At 32.7% G+C, this 17,541-nt stretch overlaps 1 protein-coding gene across 1 annotated transcript; it reads left to right on the top strand.

Annotated features, from left to right (window-relative positions):
• Positions 1-1,356: 1,356 nt before the first annotated feature.
• Positions 1,357-2,307, top strand: J4E79_010834 (uncharacterized protein; the record flags this gene model as incomplete). Its single annotated transcript, XM_049359667.1, has 1 exon — positions 1,357-2,307. The coding sequence occupies one exon, from the start codon at positions 1,357-1,359 to the stop codon at positions 2,305-2,307; it is 951 nt and encodes a 316-aa protein (XP_049205969.1).
• Positions 2,308-17,541: the final 15,234 nt, after the last annotated feature.

The following is a 17,541-nucleotide window of genomic DNA, read 5'->3' on the forward strand; positions in this document are numbered from 1 at the left end:
ACGACCGCACACGATGTCGGCAGACGCGCACTATACCGTTGCGAAGACTCGCTTGGAACCCACGCCAGCAAGGCGCCACTCCGCCTCTCGACCCGTAACGTATGACTGGGACGGCCCGCTGGTGCTAGCATCGCATCGGAATGCACATGGTCTAAGACAAACGCGTTAATGGATGTGCGCCGTACTACGTATCACGAAGGTGAACAATAGCGCGCGCGCGATTCCAAAGACCTGGCTACGTAAGCTGTTTCGGGCATGGATACAATCACGCGCGGGCGCGTTCGCTTGGCTGACACGCCCATTGGGATTGCAGAGCGCGTCGTTGCTTTCCCGAACCAACGTTTCTTTATTACCACTTGGATCCCCGCCCTGCACGCGTTCAGCGTCGATGTCGGTGGCTGTGGTCCGCGTATTTTCGCCATGATCTGCATTTGTCCGCGGACCTTCCATACTCACACCATAGGCGAGTTTCTCCCAAAAGAAGGGTAAGCATCGATGTAGACCACAAGATTCAGCTCAAGCCTTCTGTTTATTTGCAGTTGTTCATGCCCGTCTGAAGGAGACATCCATTGCCAGTACCTCCAACGCTTACGTATCGATCGTGCGATACAAAATTCCACTCGCCGCTTCAGGCACAGGCGTGCCACAGCTCTGCAAGATGGTCAACAGATGGAAATGGCATCTTGTCTCAAATACAGCCTAATTATCCGCAACTTCGACTTATCGCCTGTGTTCCCATGCTCAATCTAGCATCGTTCCGGCCATGGTAATGAAGCAGAGGGAACATCTTGTCACGATTCTCGCATGCACCAAAGACGTATCAACATGCCCTTTCCGCGGTCGCTCGCCTTCCAGTATGTGAGGGCTGCGACTGTTACCCGCTTCAACCCAAACATCATGCCGCGGTCACACATACTTCTCTTACCACCGTCAAGCGTCGTCCGTCTTCACGCACCAGCGCGCGCGACACAAAGCATTTGCGGAGCGCAGCAGTTCTTAGTCAATTCTACATGGAACGAGTTTTCCACCGCGAATCTTGGCCGACTGGTTATGTATAGTAGTCGCTTGAGCTTGAAACCGGCTCGAGTTTGTCGTTCGTACGGTCGCTGAGGGCGCTGCGCCCTTTGCTTATGAATCTGATCCACAAGCGAGGTGGCGCCTTACTCTTTCCGCACATCCTGCCCTGGTGAGACCACGTCGCACGGTGTCGATGAATTTGTTGTAAATTCGCATCTACTTAAGCAAGCTTAGGTCGCTGTCGCCTTCGAAAGCAAAACCCGTCACTACCTGTCTTGAGGCTCTTCACGTACGACTTCAGGACCCTGGACGACAAGCACGCGACACGATCTACACACGATGACTACCGCAAATCACCCTGGTGTAAGGATGGTGCAAACGGATGGCACCCATTCCCTTGCGCTATACACCCACGGCCCGGAACCGACCGATCCTCATGATGCGGTGGTACTGTTTGTCTCTGGTGTCGCAAGCAGCAGGCTCAATTGGGCAGCCGTCGTGCGACAGCTCTCTTCATCGATGCGCTGCTACACCTACGATCGCGCTGGCTATGGTTTATCTGACAGCGCTCCGTACCCGCCCACAGCCGAGAACATTGCGCCAGATATTCAATACCTTGTCGAGAACGTTCCCTTCGAGAATCCTCTTATCCTCGTCGGTCATTCTTGGGCCGGCGTACTGATCAACGAATTCATTGCGCTGACAGGGAATGGGCATCACATAGCCGGACTGGTACTTGTCGACGCGAACCACGAGACAATGCCACAAGTCTTGAACGTCAACGACCCGGATCTCCAAGCAATGTCCGAGGGCATCAACCCATATATTGCCAAAGGCATTGCCGCAGAACACAAACTGACGCAGCAGGAATGGGACGCACTTATGGCTGAGGAAGCGACCGAGAAGTACGCGGCGATTGCGCGTATGGAAGAAGATGAGTACGCAGCAAGCTTCGCGACGCTGCGCGACAAGAGATTGAGTGACCAGCAGCCGCTTCTCGGGCAGAAACCTGTGTACGTTATTGGAGGCATGCGCAGTCGGGATTGGGATGGGATGTACAAGGCTGGAGTTGCGAAAGGGAATGGGAGCGAAGAGCAGAGGCGTCGGGTACGCGAGTTGATTAGCACGGCGGACAAGAAGAGCGAGAGCATCATGAGGCGACATCTTCAACTCTCCACGAATAGCAAGCTTGCGTTCGCGCGCGCGAGCGGTCACTTCGTCCAAATAACGCAGCCCGAGGTCGTAGTCGAAGGCGTAAAGTGGGTTGTTCACGAGCGAAGAAGTTCGTAAGATGCAGATTACAAACAGATGTTATCGCAACAGACAAGCTAGAGTTTATGCACCTACTCTAGAGAATATACTTAGGCCTACTAGCTCTAAGTAATTTTTAGTAGTACTAATAAGAACTAATAAGAAATAAAGATTAGAACTATATATATAGAAGTAGTAATTAATAGTAGATTATTATTAAATAATAGAGTTAGTTAAATACTAGATATATAATATTAGACTATAATTAGATATATTATTCTAAAAAGACTAGAGATAAATTACTACTAAGCTATAATAGTAATTCTAAAGTATTTATAGCTAGTACTAAGTTAGCCTAAACTCTTTAGAGCTAGAACCTAATATTATTCTCTTTCTTAGAGTAGATTACTTTTAATCTACTTTTAAAATTAATTAATAAACTAGATAAAGTAACTATAGTTTATAATAGACCTCTTTAGTCTATAATAGTCTATATTAAGTAGATATAGATATATTATATTTATAAAAGAAGTAGAAATCTAGTATAAAAAATAGTAGCTATAGAAAATTATATATAAATATATATAGAACTACTATCTACACTAGTAGAGCTAGTGTAGACCTATACGCTCTAGGTATTTCTAGCTAGTTAGATTTCTTTTTTCTATTCTTTAGCCTCTAATTACTTTATACTTATAAGTATTAGCTCTTTTTTACTTTTTATTTTTAGAGTTCTAAGAAAGTTTAAAGTAATCTATTATAGCTTATTTTAAAGTATAATAGAGTAGTTTAATCTAAATTAGAAATATTTAGTATAAATAATACTAAATTACTACTAACTAGTTTTTAGAACTCTACCTAAAACTATCTAAGTATAATCTATATTAATCTACTTACTTTTTATTTATATTTATTTATAACTTTTTGTATTACTTTATTTTAATCTATAATAGCTCTTTATACTTTAACTTAGCTATAACTATTAACTATAAAGTCTTTATAAGCTACTTCTACTACTTTAAGCTTTTTAAAATAACTTTTATACTATATACTAAGTATTTATAGTTATAGAAGCTTAATAAACTTTATATATTTAGCTACTATAGCTATATCTTTCTAGTTTTTAAAACTTAAAAGAAGTACTTTATTTTTACTAGCTAATACTAGATTATAAATAAGTAATACTTTATAGTAGATTTTCTTTTACTTTCTTTTACTCTTTTCTAGCTACTATTACTTTCTATTAGCTTTTATAAAGCTAAATAGTAGTAAATAGCTTTAGAATAAGTAGTTTTAGTATATTTTAGTATATTTTAGTATATTTTAGACTTTTTTAAACTAAAACTAACTAATATAGTTTCTAGAGAATTTTACTAATCTAGAAAATATCTATAAGATACTTTATTAGTTATTAGCTAACTAGAAGTTTATTAGTAATAACTTAATTATTTTATATCTCTAAGCTTCTACTAATAATTTAATACTTACTTTTCTATCTTTAGAAAACTTTAAGTGTAGTAACCTATATATTTTAAAAATAGACTTAGTAGATAAGTATAAAAGAATCTAGAATAATATTATTTAGTAAGCTTTTCTTTATATTAGTTTATTTTAGTTTAATCTTACTTTTTATAAGCTTTTCTATTCTCTCTAGACTTAGTAAAGTTTATCTAGAACTAGAATAGGCTATATAGACCTAAAAGAGTCTTTTCTAAACTTTTTTAACTAACTTTAGTAGAAACTACTTTCTAAACTAGAATTATATATAATTTTACTCTAGCGCGCTTTATAGCTAAACTACTACTAAGTTTAGTATATATTTTAATAATAAAACTAAAGCTAAGACTATAGTTACTAGCTTTACTAATAGTACTAATTATATATCTAAGAAGAGAGCTACTAAGATAGCTAGTGCGCTTAATAGTAGATTACTATTTAAGTAATTAGTAAGTTCTAAAATACTTTTTTCTAAACTCTTTTAACTCTAATTAGTTTATTATAGATTATTAGTAGTTAACTTACTTTCTTTTATCTCTATTAAGCTTATTATAGTTTATTTTAGTTTATACTAATCTATTCTATAGCGCCTAGTCTTAAAGTCTACTAAGTAGACTATTATTTCTAAAGTTAATACTTTTAAAAAAGCTATTTAAGTTTTTAAAAAAAAGCTTACTACTCTACTAACTAGTAGAAGTTCTTTATCTAAGAAGAGCTAGCTTAAAAAGAATATTAAAGCTAAAAAAGCTAAGATTAAGTACTTTAAAGCTAGTATTCTTTAAGTTACTCTTAGATAATCTCTAATAGTTCTTTATAGCTTATTTTAGCCTAACTTTATTAGAATTAATAATAATACACTATTATTATATAAATTATAGTATATATATAATAATCTTATATAGTAGTATAATATTACTAGCTTATAGTATAGTATTAGTAGGCCTAGAAGTAATATTACTAAGTAGTTAAGTAATATTAGCTACTATAGATATAATATTAGTAGACCTAGTAGTAAAATTAAATAACTAATATTATCTATTTTAATCTAAATTTAAAATTTAAATTATTCTATCTATAATATAACTATATAGATAAGACTACTCTCTAAATTATAAGTATCTTAGAAACTTTATAATTCTAAAAGTACTTTTTCTTAGTATATTACTTATAGTTATTAACTTAAGTTAAGCTTTATTAAATATTAAGTTATAAGTAAGTATAGTTTTAGAATTATATATATTCTAAAAACTTTATAATTCTAAAAGTACTTTTATTATAACTACTCTAACTTTATTAAATTTATAACTTTTACTATTAAATTTTATAAAATTTAGTCTATATACTTATATATTCTAGTACTAGCTTTATAGCTTAAGCTAACTCTAGAAGCTTATTCTATACTATAAGCTAGCTCTAAAAGTATATTATATACTATAAACTAGCTCTAGAAGCGTATTCTCTACTATAAGTATATCTAGAAAGTATACTATATAGCGTAAGCTAACTCTAGAAGCTTACTAGTAGTATAAGTTAGTTCTAGAAGTATACTTAATAGTGTAAGCTAACTCTAGAAGTTTACTAGTAGTATAAGTTAGCTCTAGAAGTGCGCTTAATAGCGTAAGCTAACTCTAAAAGAATACTTAATACTATAAGCTATATATAGAACTATACTAATAGTATAAGCTAACTCTAGAAGTATACTTAATACTATAAGCTAACTCTAGTATAGTAGTAAAACTAGTAATATAATAAGAGGCTAAATAGCTATTAGACTTAAGAGTTAGTGCGCTAGAAGAAGCTAGGTCTAAATAGTATTTAGATAAGAATAATAACTAGATATATATATATAATATAATTAATTATATTAAGTATCTATTCTAATAGAGATACTACTAATTACTCTACTATATATAGTAACTAACTAAAACTTAATCTATTTAGTCTTCTACTTTAGAAAGGCTACGCGCTACCTTTAAGTGCGTATTTTACCTACTAAAGGCTTATTAGAATAATAGTTTAACTAGGCTTTAGAAAAGAAGAAACGTAATTATTATATAATATAATAGAATAAGTAATAGATAAGTATATAAAGTAAAGAATAAGATAATATATAGAATAGTATACCTAAGAGACACGTAGAAGTAAACTATAAGCTATAGAAACCTAACTACGCAGAAACCTAAGAAGTAGGTATACTAAAAGACTTCTAATAATATAAATAATTAGATAATAATAACTACTACTTAGGCTAATAGATAATATAGCTATAGTAGCGCTACGCTAAGTAATATAAAGAGCTAGACAAAAGGTTTAGACTAGGCTAATTACTCTTTAGAGAGCTATATAGATAGAAAATAATATAATAGAAAGTATATAGCTATACTATTCTACTAAGAATAAATAATAAAACCTAAGAAAGGTTAGAAGAGCTAATATAGTAGATCTTAATTTAGGTATAGCTAGAAAAGAAAAGACTAAATAATAAGATAGTAGTAGAAAGCTATTATAGTATATAAAAGAGATAGTAATAACTCTTCTAGTAAAGAATACCTAACTTTATTAGTAAGTAAATAGTTAAATCTAATTAATAGCACTTATATATTTAATATTTACACTAGCTATTATACTATTTATAATACTTATATACTACTTTATATAAATAAGTAAGAGTTAATCTAATAAGGCTAAAGTTAATAAATAATCTAAGTTAGTTACTAAAGCCTTTTTAAAAGCCTAATTTACTAAATAACTATCTTTATCTTTCTAAACTAAGTTTATAAAGTCTAAAGTAATACCTATATTATTCTAGAAGAATATTAAGATGCTAGATATTCTAGAGTTCTTAGGCACTACTAGCTAGTAGCCTTAGGTATAACTTCTAGTATAACTCTAGAATAATAATATAGTAAAGCTTCTTTAGATAATAGCTTAGTCTCTCTAGTAGCTAGGTAATTACTCTCTAGTCTATTCTACTTAGCTTTCTCTATATCTATTAGAGATAGTTCTAGTGTTTAATAGAACTAACGTTACTATATTTCTTAAGCGCTTTAAGAATATATTAAAGTACTATAAGTTTATAGATAAGATAAAGATTAATTACCTACCTAAGAGAACGTCTTAGAGCTGCTAGGCCTAAGCAATTTTTAGTAAGAGCGATAAGCACTAATAAGAAATAGAGGGTAGCTCTAAAGCAGTAGCCCTAAGGCTTTTAAACTTTACCGCCTAAGGGTCTAGACAAAATCTAAGTAGGCTATTTTGTGCAGAATCACTGCGCGAATTCAACGCTGCACTCGGCTTGTTAATAGCTGCTTACGTTGTAAAGTTATAGAGTAGGGAAGTTTAGAGCTAAATTTTAAAGTTCTTTACGTAATTACTGCGCTCGCCGCTAGTACAGCCTACGTGCAGCTAGAATTTAGCGCTTACAGCTAAATTTTAACGCCTATAGCTAAATTTTAGGCTTAAATTAAGGCTAAAATTAGGCGCCTGTAGTTAGAATTAGTTACTAAATTAAGCACTTAAAATAGGCGCCTCTGCAGCTAGAGATTAGTGCCTCTATAGCTAAAAAAGAGCACCTTTATAGCTAAATCTAACGCCTACAGCTAAATTTCAACGCCTGCAGCTAAATTTTAGGCTTAAATTAAAGCTAAAATTAGGCGCCTATAGTTAGAATTAGTTACTAAATTAAGCACTTAAAATAGGTGCCTCTATAGCTAGAGATTAGTGCCTCTACAGCTAAAAAAGAGCGCCTTTATAGCTAAATCCAACGCCTACAGCTAAATTTCAACGCCTATAGCTAAATTTTAGGCTTAAATTAAAGCTAAAATTAGGCGCCTATAGTTAGAATTAGTTACTAAATTAAGCACTTAAAATAGGCGCCTCTAGTGTTAAATTTAGTACCTCTACAGCTACATATACTCTGTTGTACTTAGTATTAGTAGCTAGCTAGCCTAGAATATTATTTCTCTAGCTCTAGAGCGCGCTAGCTCTGCCTTCTCTTATTACGTCTTACTACTTATTGTCTTTACCTTTCTATCTACCTTCTTACTAAATTGCGCCTTAGGCACCTTATTTTATCTTACTATAGTATACTACCTCTATATCTACTTGCTTACGCCCTCTCTTCTACTAGAATTATATTAACTAAACACGCTTACTTTAAAATTAACGCGTCTCTACTACAGACGCAAGCTCTACTACTACTCTAACCTACCTCTCTACTGCCTCTATAACCTTATAAGAAGCTAAGACTAGGCAATTTCTTTAAGCCTAGTAGTAGTGCGACAACTACTAGCTCTTCTAAAGACTAGAGCACTACTAGCCCTTCTAAACACTAGAGCACTACTAGCTCTTCTAAATAATAGAGCACTACTAGCTTTTATAAACACTAAAGCACCTCGCTTTCTACTACGTTCTTCTATACTAGCACTATTACTACGCGCTATAGTAATCTTACGTAGATAGCTAAGCAGCTATTCTACAAATTTAAAAAAAGCGCTGCCTGCGTTAGGTCTCTTATATAGCTTATTTGCTACTATACTAAGAAGATTGCAGCTATCTATAAAGAGAAGAAATATCTTAAGAGATTAGCTACGCACTATAAGCAAGAGGTAACTAAGGCTAAGAGTAAAGTTAAATTATACTACAATAAGGTACAGAGCGCACGCAGAGAAAGCAAGAGGTATTAGAAGTAGGTTAACTTCTTAGACAAGATAGTACATAGAGCCTATAATATTATTAACAAGGCTATTTGTCTACGCTCTACTAGCCTATCTAAGTTAGATAGGCTAATTAGTAATTAGCTTTCTTTATATTTTAGGCTTACAACGCTGCCTTTTATATTAATATCCTTTCTTCTATTACTATAGAGTTATAGCTCTACTCTTTAATAAATAAGAAGCGCTGTTAAATTTACAAAGTATAGCCTATAGTGCAGGTATTATAGAAGTAATTACGTAGCTAAAGACTCTACTTCTTAGCTACCTTATAACTAGCGCTTTCGCTAGTCTTTAGGCTAACACTCTACCTACAATACCTATAATAGCTCTACCTACCTACTAGCTCTAAGGCTTAGCGCCTAAAATTTAAAATCTAGGCAACTACTTAAGCTATCTACTAGCATACTAAGTTCTTATCTACAAAGACTATAGCGCTGTCCGTAGTTAGACTAGGCATCTTAAGAAATTTTACTAAGTTAAGAAGAAAGAGCAGTAAGCGCTAGATAAACGCTATTAAATTAGCACTCTTCTACTTACTAATCTAAGAGATATTACTCTTCTACTACTAAATTAACTACTAATACTACTTCTAGGCGCTCTAATTCTAGCCTACTCTTACACCTGTACAGGCTATATATTTATTACTAAGAACTGCAATAAAATTTAGCGCTATTATAATAAGGCCTATAACTAGAGAATAAGCTTCTAAGACTAGAAGCCTTAGGCTTGTATTTAAGCGCAGATATTCTTCTGCACTAGTAGCTTTTAGAAATACTTTAAAGTATAGCCTATCGCTAAAAGTAAAAGTAGCACTCTCTCTAGCAAAATTTTACTTATATTATAAGAAATTTAAAGTTTATAGGTAAAGTATATAGAGTTACTTGCTATAGCTAACACTATAGTTGCAAAGACTAACTACACTAGCTAGTTTAAGAGAAATTGCTAGCTAATTTATCTTACTAAGTGCAATCTTCTCTACCTTTACTAGGTAAGCTATATACCTAATAAAGATAATACGCTACTTACTTAGGCAGCTACTATTGTTAAATAAATAATTAAATAGGTAGTTAGTAGGCTTTCTACTCTTAGGCTTAAGAGCAGACGCTAGTTACAAAGCTCTAACACTAAGTAAATTAACCTACGCCTAATAGCACGCCTATAAAACCTAGAAAGCTAGAAGTAGTATGCTAGGTATATAAAACGCTTTATCTACTACCTACTACGTATCTATAACGTCTAAGAGATAGACGCTAATAGCAGTAAAAGTAATTTATTTTAAACTTAGCTTAGTGTAGAAAGTAAACTAAATTTAGACACTAATAGTTAGACTAGCTTCTTACTACACTATAGAGATAAAATACGTAATATAAAGCAGCTATTCCTCTAAGCTAGCCGCTAAAAGTAACTTACTAGAGACTTTATTAGCGCTGTGTACCTAGATAGTCTAGCCTCTTAAATTGCCTATCTTCTACGCCTGTTTTAAGAGTTTATATTTTATATTACTAGAGATAAGCTCTTTAGCAGCAGGTTAATTTACTTTCTTACTATTATAAGCATTAACAAGACTACTAACTATCTATAAGAAGCTTACAATTACTTCTATATACTAGTAGAAGTAGTATACTATATACGCGTGTTAGCTGTTAAAATTCTACTTTCTATAGCTAATTGCTAGCAGCAGACTAAGCAAGATAAAGAGAATTTTATCTAGGTAAGAAAGTAGTACCTAGTTAACAGCACGTACAGCCTCTTTAGCGAGATACTAAGCCTTTTAGTATATTTAAAGTATATTACATTAAATACTACTAACGCCTCTATCTTATAGTAGTCTAAAGACAGAGGCACTTTATATATGTATAGTTAGCTAATCTTATTAACTAGTTTTTAAGTAATAGTTGCTAGTATACTATAAAAGAGAGAGAACGTTCTTTAGAAGGACTTACTTTAGACTACTATAGAGGCAGAGTAATTTTAAATACTACTTACAAAGATTTAGAATAATATTACCTTTAGCTAAAGAGGCTACTTCTTTCTTTTACACTCTAATAATAAATTAGCAGGTAGTTTAGAAAAGACTATATCTAAGATACTAGCTAGTTCTTAAGGCTGCAAACTGCGCAGCCTCTAAAATTCTTTCTAGCAACTCTAGGTAGTGCGCTGCTACCTAAAAAAGGTAGACTAATTTCTTAAAATCCTTCTCTTTCTTACCTACGTTACTAGTAGACAGCCTGCTAGAGGCACTAAAATTACTTCTACCTGCTATCGCAATAGCTACATGCAAAACTAAAATATATTTATTATAAATAGCTAGGTAGTATTTATTAGCTAGTATTATAAAAGTTAGGCCTTATAGAATAAGCCTAAAGTTATTCTATAGTTTTTACTCTAGTAAGTTAGTTAGTTATTTACTATCTACCTAGCGTATATCTAGCTACTTACTAAGCACCTTAAAAGCAAGGTGCAAGGCGCTTCTCTAATAGACTATATCTAGGCAACTACTACTAGCTCTTAGAAGACTAACTAGCTTAGCAATATTATTACCTGCGAGACTAGAATCTAGTTAGGCTACTAGCTTACTACCTTGCAGTACTGCTACACTACTATTATAATTAGGCGCAAGGTAGTTAGCTTAAAGTTTAGTAAGAGTATAAAGAAAGCACTTACTAAGAGCAAATAGAAAGAGCCTAAAATACAGCCTAAAAGTAGATTAGATCTTTAGGCTAGCTGCTTAGAGCTTATAGGCACTCTTCGCTATAGCGTTAAAATAGGTATTATATTCTACCTTAGCTACTACTTACTTAAACTATTTTAAACTTTAAGTAGCTAGTAGTACTTATTTCTTTAACTTTTAAGCGCCTTATCTACTAAGCTTACACTAAAAGGCGCAACAAAGAGCAGCATATTAGGCAAAGAAAGAAGTAATACTAGAGCTGCCTAGTTAACTAGTCTACCTAATTACTAGCTTATAGGCAACAAAAGGCCTATAGTAATTAGTAATTCTAATCTTTAAGCCTTAGTTCGCAAGGTTATACAGAAAGAGAGCCTACTTATATTTAAATTGCTAGAGCAGAAAATTGCACTATAAGTAATTCTAGCTAGTAAAACGCTGCTTATTATAGTGCTTCTAATAGATAGTAGCAAGAGTCTTCTCTTTATAGCGCCTGCCTGTCTTTTAGACCTAGAGGTTACTATTATTATTATACTCTTCTGCGAGCTAATTTAAGACCTAAAGCGCTAGTTAGTAGAGGCCTAAATTCTAATAATTAAATAGCTAGTAGAGCGCACTAGGCATACTCTAGCTACTATAATTATAGTTAGTGCAGACACTATAAGAAAGTATAAGTTTCTTATCTTTGCAAACATGCTAAGCTAGAGCAGTATACTTAGGCGCATTGTTATTAATAAATATTATTTAACATTTACTAGCTATAACTAGCGCCTAAAGTTAGCTTACCTTACTTGCCTACGCGCTATTTTAGCGCAGATAGTATTACTTACTACTACCTAACTCTCTCTACTTAAGCTTAAACTAGAGCACGCTATAAGTATAAGAACTCTACGTATTATACGCGCCTCTACTACGCATATAAATATTTAGTACCTAGTTTAGAGATATTAGCTAGAGAAACTATTACAAGAGGTAGAGAGTATTACTAGACGCTAGTTGCGCTAGCTACTTCTAGGTAAAAAAGTAATTATCTATTACTAGTACACAGATTAGTGTAAAAGAATAGAGAAGAAGTTAGACTACTCTTACTTTTATGCTTAGCTAGAGTTAGACTACTACTTATAGGCTTTAAAAACCTAGCTTACTAGTAGAGGTCTAATTGTAGCTACTTTATCTCTAGAAACTAGCGTTAACTACTCTAAGATTATAAGAGTGCTCTACGCTAGCTCTCTATACAGAATAATTAACTTTACATAAGAATTAGAGCGCGCTAGTTATTAGAGCGAGCTAGTTAATTTAGTTATATTAGTTAAACAGCTTCTAGCGTAGAGGCTCTAGGTAGCTAAACTAACTAATAACTTATAGCGCTTATTAGATAAGAGCGCTATATAAAGTTTTATTAATACTAGCTAAAGCGCCTACTAAAGAAGCATTCTAAGCTACTTTCTAGACAGCTAGCTAGCAATCTACACTAAAATTTTAGCCGCTAACTATAACCTTTACAGTAAAGGTTAGTCTAAATTAGTAGCTTTAATTTAGAAGAAGGCTAAAGATAAGGCTAAAATTTACAAAATACTATAAGAGTTAGCTAGCAGTTGTCTAATTTATTAGGTAGTAGGTACTATAGACTAGTATAATTACTTATACGCTAAATACAGCTAGTGCAAGATATATTAGGCTCTTAGGCTAGAGAGCTGCGAGAGGTTTAGAGATTACTTTAAGAAGTACACTTAGTAGACTCTAGCAACCTATACCTACTATAAGTGTAGACTTAGCTAACACTTCTACGCAACTAGCAAGAAGGTTACTATAATATATTAGTATCTAGGCATAATGTTTCTAGTTCTGCTTATAGTGTTTTTACACAGCAAGTAAGTATTTAATAAATAGAGAATTATATCTAAAGACACTAATACTCTACTTACGTAGTTTACGCAGAAGTATAGATAATAAAAATAGAGTGCTGTTATTAGCAACGTAATAGTAGTCTTAGGCGCTATTCTTATCTAGGTAGATATACTATAAGCTCTTTGCGCTAGACTTTAAAGGTAAGACTATAGATAGTTAGTTATAACGTCTACAGGCTAGATAGCAAAGAAGAAAGTATTTTAGTAATAGATTTAAAGCTAGGCAACACTTTTGCTCTACTAACAATAAATTCTTACCTTTATCTATAACTTTACCTAACCTACTCTTTCTAAGCAGCATTGTAAACTATATTAAATATTAGTATATACTTTTAAATAGTTATCTAACCTACTCTTTCTAAGCAGTATTGCAAACTATACAAAATATTAGCACTTACTATTAAATATCTATCTAATCTACTCTTTCTAAGCAGCATTGTAAAATTAATCTAAATATTAGCACATACTATTAAATATTAATTTCAAGACGTACTTAATTTTGTATTTTATCTCTAGCTACCTACTAGCGTAAAGTAGAAGAGACGTTTAGAAAGTACCTAATAAGTTTTTTACATCTTAGTATAGAAACTAGATACTAGGTTTACTAAAAACCTATTAAAAAAATTGTCTTTTACGCTAAAATCTGCTTAAAGAGATACTATTTAATTTCTTAACTAGCTGTTATAGCCGCGGAGTGTTACTAGCTAACCTAAAGAATTTTAAAATAAGCTTACTACTTTAGCTAATCTCTACCTAAAGATAGAGGCAGCTATTACAGCCTTTAGAAATAAGCTTCTCTCTAGCGTTCTGCAAAGAGCGTCTTCTAATTTTTTTTTAAATTCTATCTATAGTTTAGCTACGTTAAAAGGTACTTCTACAGAGCTGCAGCTATTATTAATTTCTATTTTAATATAACTTTTCTACCTTAAGGCTATTAGAAGTAGCGCTTCTAGCACTCTAAAAGAGTGTTTTCTAATTATTTTTAAATTCTATATATAGTCTAGCAACACTAAAAGGTACTTCTACAGAGCTGCAGCTGTTATTAATTTCTATTTTAATATTACTTTTCTAACTTAAGACTATTAGAAGTAGCGCTCTTAGCACTCTAAAAAGAGTGTCTTTAGTTATTAGGCTACTAAAGTAGGCTTTTAACTATTAGACCTAAAAGTTACTAAGCTTACAACATAAGCTAAGTATTATAGAATATTACTAACTTTAAATATTATTACAACGTTTTTAGGTCTTATGCTAAGTAAACTTAACACTTAATAATACTAACTAATAGTAAGGTATACTCTAAAAGGTCCTCTATTAATAGTAGGTATAAAAAAGAAAAGATTTTGTAAAAGTAAAGTAAAAAGGTAAATCTTAATATTAGGTGCCTCTTACTTATACCTAACTGTACCTTCTACTACTAGAAAGCACTCTAAGGTACCTCTCTATTTTCTAAACTATAAATAGTTTAGTTAGAGTGTCTATATTTACTTCTACGTTTTAGTTATAATTTAAGGTCTTGTGCTAAGTAAACTTAACACTTAACAATACTAGCTAATAGTAAGGTATACTCTAAAAGACTTTCTATTAATAGTAGGTATAAAAAAGACAAGATTTTTGTAGAAGCTAGATCTATTCTTAGGTTCTAATACTAGCTCTAAGACTAACAAAGATTATAATAAATATTTTACCTCTCTATACAAACACTAGCTTAGACAAGTACTAGTGTCTATATTTAGACAATTAAATTTTAACTTATTTAATTAAAGGTATTAAGGTTTACTACTACTTACGCTTACACGTATTATTTCTTTAGCTTTAGACCTACCTAAGAGTAGGTTAGAGTAAAGAGTTCTATTACTACCCCGCAAAAGTAGTAACTAACAATAATTAAGATAAATATTTTACCTCTCTATACAAACACTAGTTAGATAAGTTTCTAGTGCCTACGTTTAGATAATTAAATTTTAACTTATTTAATTAAAGGTATTAAGATTTACTACTACTTACGCTTATACGCATTATTTCTTTAGCTTTAAACCTACCTAAGAGTAGGTTAGAGTAAAGAGTTCTATTACTGCTCTGCAAAAGTAGTAACTAATAATAATTAAGATAAATATTTTACCTCTCTATACAAACACTAGTTAGACAAGTTTCTAGTACCTACGTTTAGATAATTAAATTTTAACATATTTAATTAAAGGCGTTAAGGTTTACTACTACTTACGCTTACGCGTGTTCTTTTTTAGCTTTAGACCTACCTAAAAGTAGGTTAGAGTAAATTAAGCTAGCTACCTATAAGCTAATAACCTATAGAAAGTAAGCTAGAACTTACCTTTAGTTGTAATACTAAGAGTCCTAGTAAAGAGTCTCTTAAGAAGAACCTAGCACCTAACCTAGAATTTAGAACTACTCTCTAATAGATTTAGTGTTATAGAAGCAATAAAGAGACTAGCGTAAATATAACTAACTTCTACATTATAGTTAGGTTTAACTCTAACTCTAAATATACAATTACTAGTTACCTCTTGTACATAGTTCTTATAACTCTAAACCTCTCTTAGCCTTTCTAGTAGTATATTTAATAGGTTACTCTATATTAAAGTAGTAGGCGTTATAGGTTAGCTCTAATTATAACTATAATCTTCTAGTTTAAATATATTAACCTTCTCTAGAGCGTAGGTTAACTTTAAAACTTAACCCTTATTTATTTACCTATTACTACCTAGGTCTGTAGGACCTAATAGCTAGTAGAGCAGAAGGTTACTTAACTATCGCAGCTAGAGGGCTACAATTCTGTAAGATACTACTAAAAAGGCATCCCCTCTAAAAGAGGGATATATCTTTCTTCTCTAGAAACCTAGAGAGGCAGTATATAAGGCTAACTGTTTTAATAAGCTATTTATAGTTTTATAGTATAATTACTTATACTTAGATATGCATAGCTTAATCTCTAAGATAAGCATATAACTACTAGTAGAATTAACTAAGTAATAATTATACGCTAGAGCGCTAAAGCGCTAAGGTAGCACCTCTAAAAGAGTAGACTATACTAAAGAGAGGGGTCGCTAAAATAACTCTAACTACCTACTGCAAAAGTACCTAGAGCGCAATCGCAGCAGGCAGCTTATTTATTTACTTCTACTAAGTTCTCTAAAGCGTAGTCTACTGCGAAGCCTAACTAGCGTTGCTACTAGTAGTAAGCCTACTATATGTACGCCTTAAGAAGAGAAAGCCTACGCTGCCTTATATATATAAAGCGTAGATAGGTAGTAGAACAGTCTCTAAAGAGCTAGTAAAATTATTAGCAGAGCTATTAATCTATAGACTCTAAAAATAGTGCCTACTTATAGAAGTAAGTAGAACTTTAGGCGTTAAGCGTAAGTATAGGTATAGCACTAGAGCGCTGCTTTGTAATATAGGCCTTAGCCTACCTCTATAAGCTCTTAATAGTTACTAAGTTCTAGGTAACACGCTAGCTAGAGTTAACGTCTCTAACTACTACCTAGGTAACAAGGTATATAAATATAAAACTAATTTTAAGCTAGCGTAAGCAGGCTTAAGAAAAGGTAATAAAAACAAATTCTAAGATACTTTAGTTAAGATTATATACATATCTAAGAGAACTTATCTGCTATAATCTATACACTAGAAGTTATTAAGAACAGCCTTTTTATTTATTAATTTTTACGCTACGTTATTTAAAATCTAAATACTACCTACAAGGTTTAATATCTAGGTAATAGATATAATAGAAATATCTAGAGTTACCTCTAAATAAAACTATCTACTACTATAAGAGAGTTACCCTCTAAGTTATACTCTAGCTGTCTTAAACAGAGAGCTAGTGTTAAAAATAACTCTAGCTACCTTCTCTATAGACTACCTACTACAAAAGCACCTAAGGCGCAATTACAGCAGGCAGCCTATTTATTTACCTCTACTAAGTTCTCTAAAGCGTAGTCTACTATAAAGCCTAACTAGTGTTACTACTAGTAGTAAGCCCGCTATATATACGCCTTAAGAAGAGAAAGCCTACAGTGTTAAGTGTAAGTACAGGTACAGCGCTAGAGCGCTGCTTTATAATATAGGCCTTAGCCTACCTCTACAAGCCTCTAATTATTACTAAGTTCTAGGTAACGCGTTAAAAAGAGTAAACTCTCTAACTACTACCTAGATATTAAGGTATATAAATATAAAACTAAAAAGTAGCGCCTACTCTAAAACTACACTGCAAACAACGCTAAGAAGAGAGAACAAGTAGAAAGTATAGCTAAGCAAGAGGCAATCTACTACACTAAAGTAACTAGTATAGCCTAATAGCTACTAATCTAATAAATAAGAATAATAATAGGTAGAGGCACTAGCAAAAACGCTACCTTAATCTCTAGGCTAAAGCCTATTTACTCTAAACACTACCTAAAAAGTCTTTTGGGGGTTAGGGTTAGGGTTAGGGTTAGGGTTAGGGTTAGGGTTAGGGTTAGGGTTAGGG

Source organism: Alternaria viburni (assembly GCF_023758015.1).
Source record: "Alternaria viburni strain BMP 2772 chromosome Unknown scaffold_33, whole genome shotgun sequence".
Taxonomy (NCBI): domain Eukaryota; kingdom Fungi; phylum Ascomycota; class Dothideomycetes; order Pleosporales; family Pleosporaceae; genus Alternaria; species Alternaria viburni.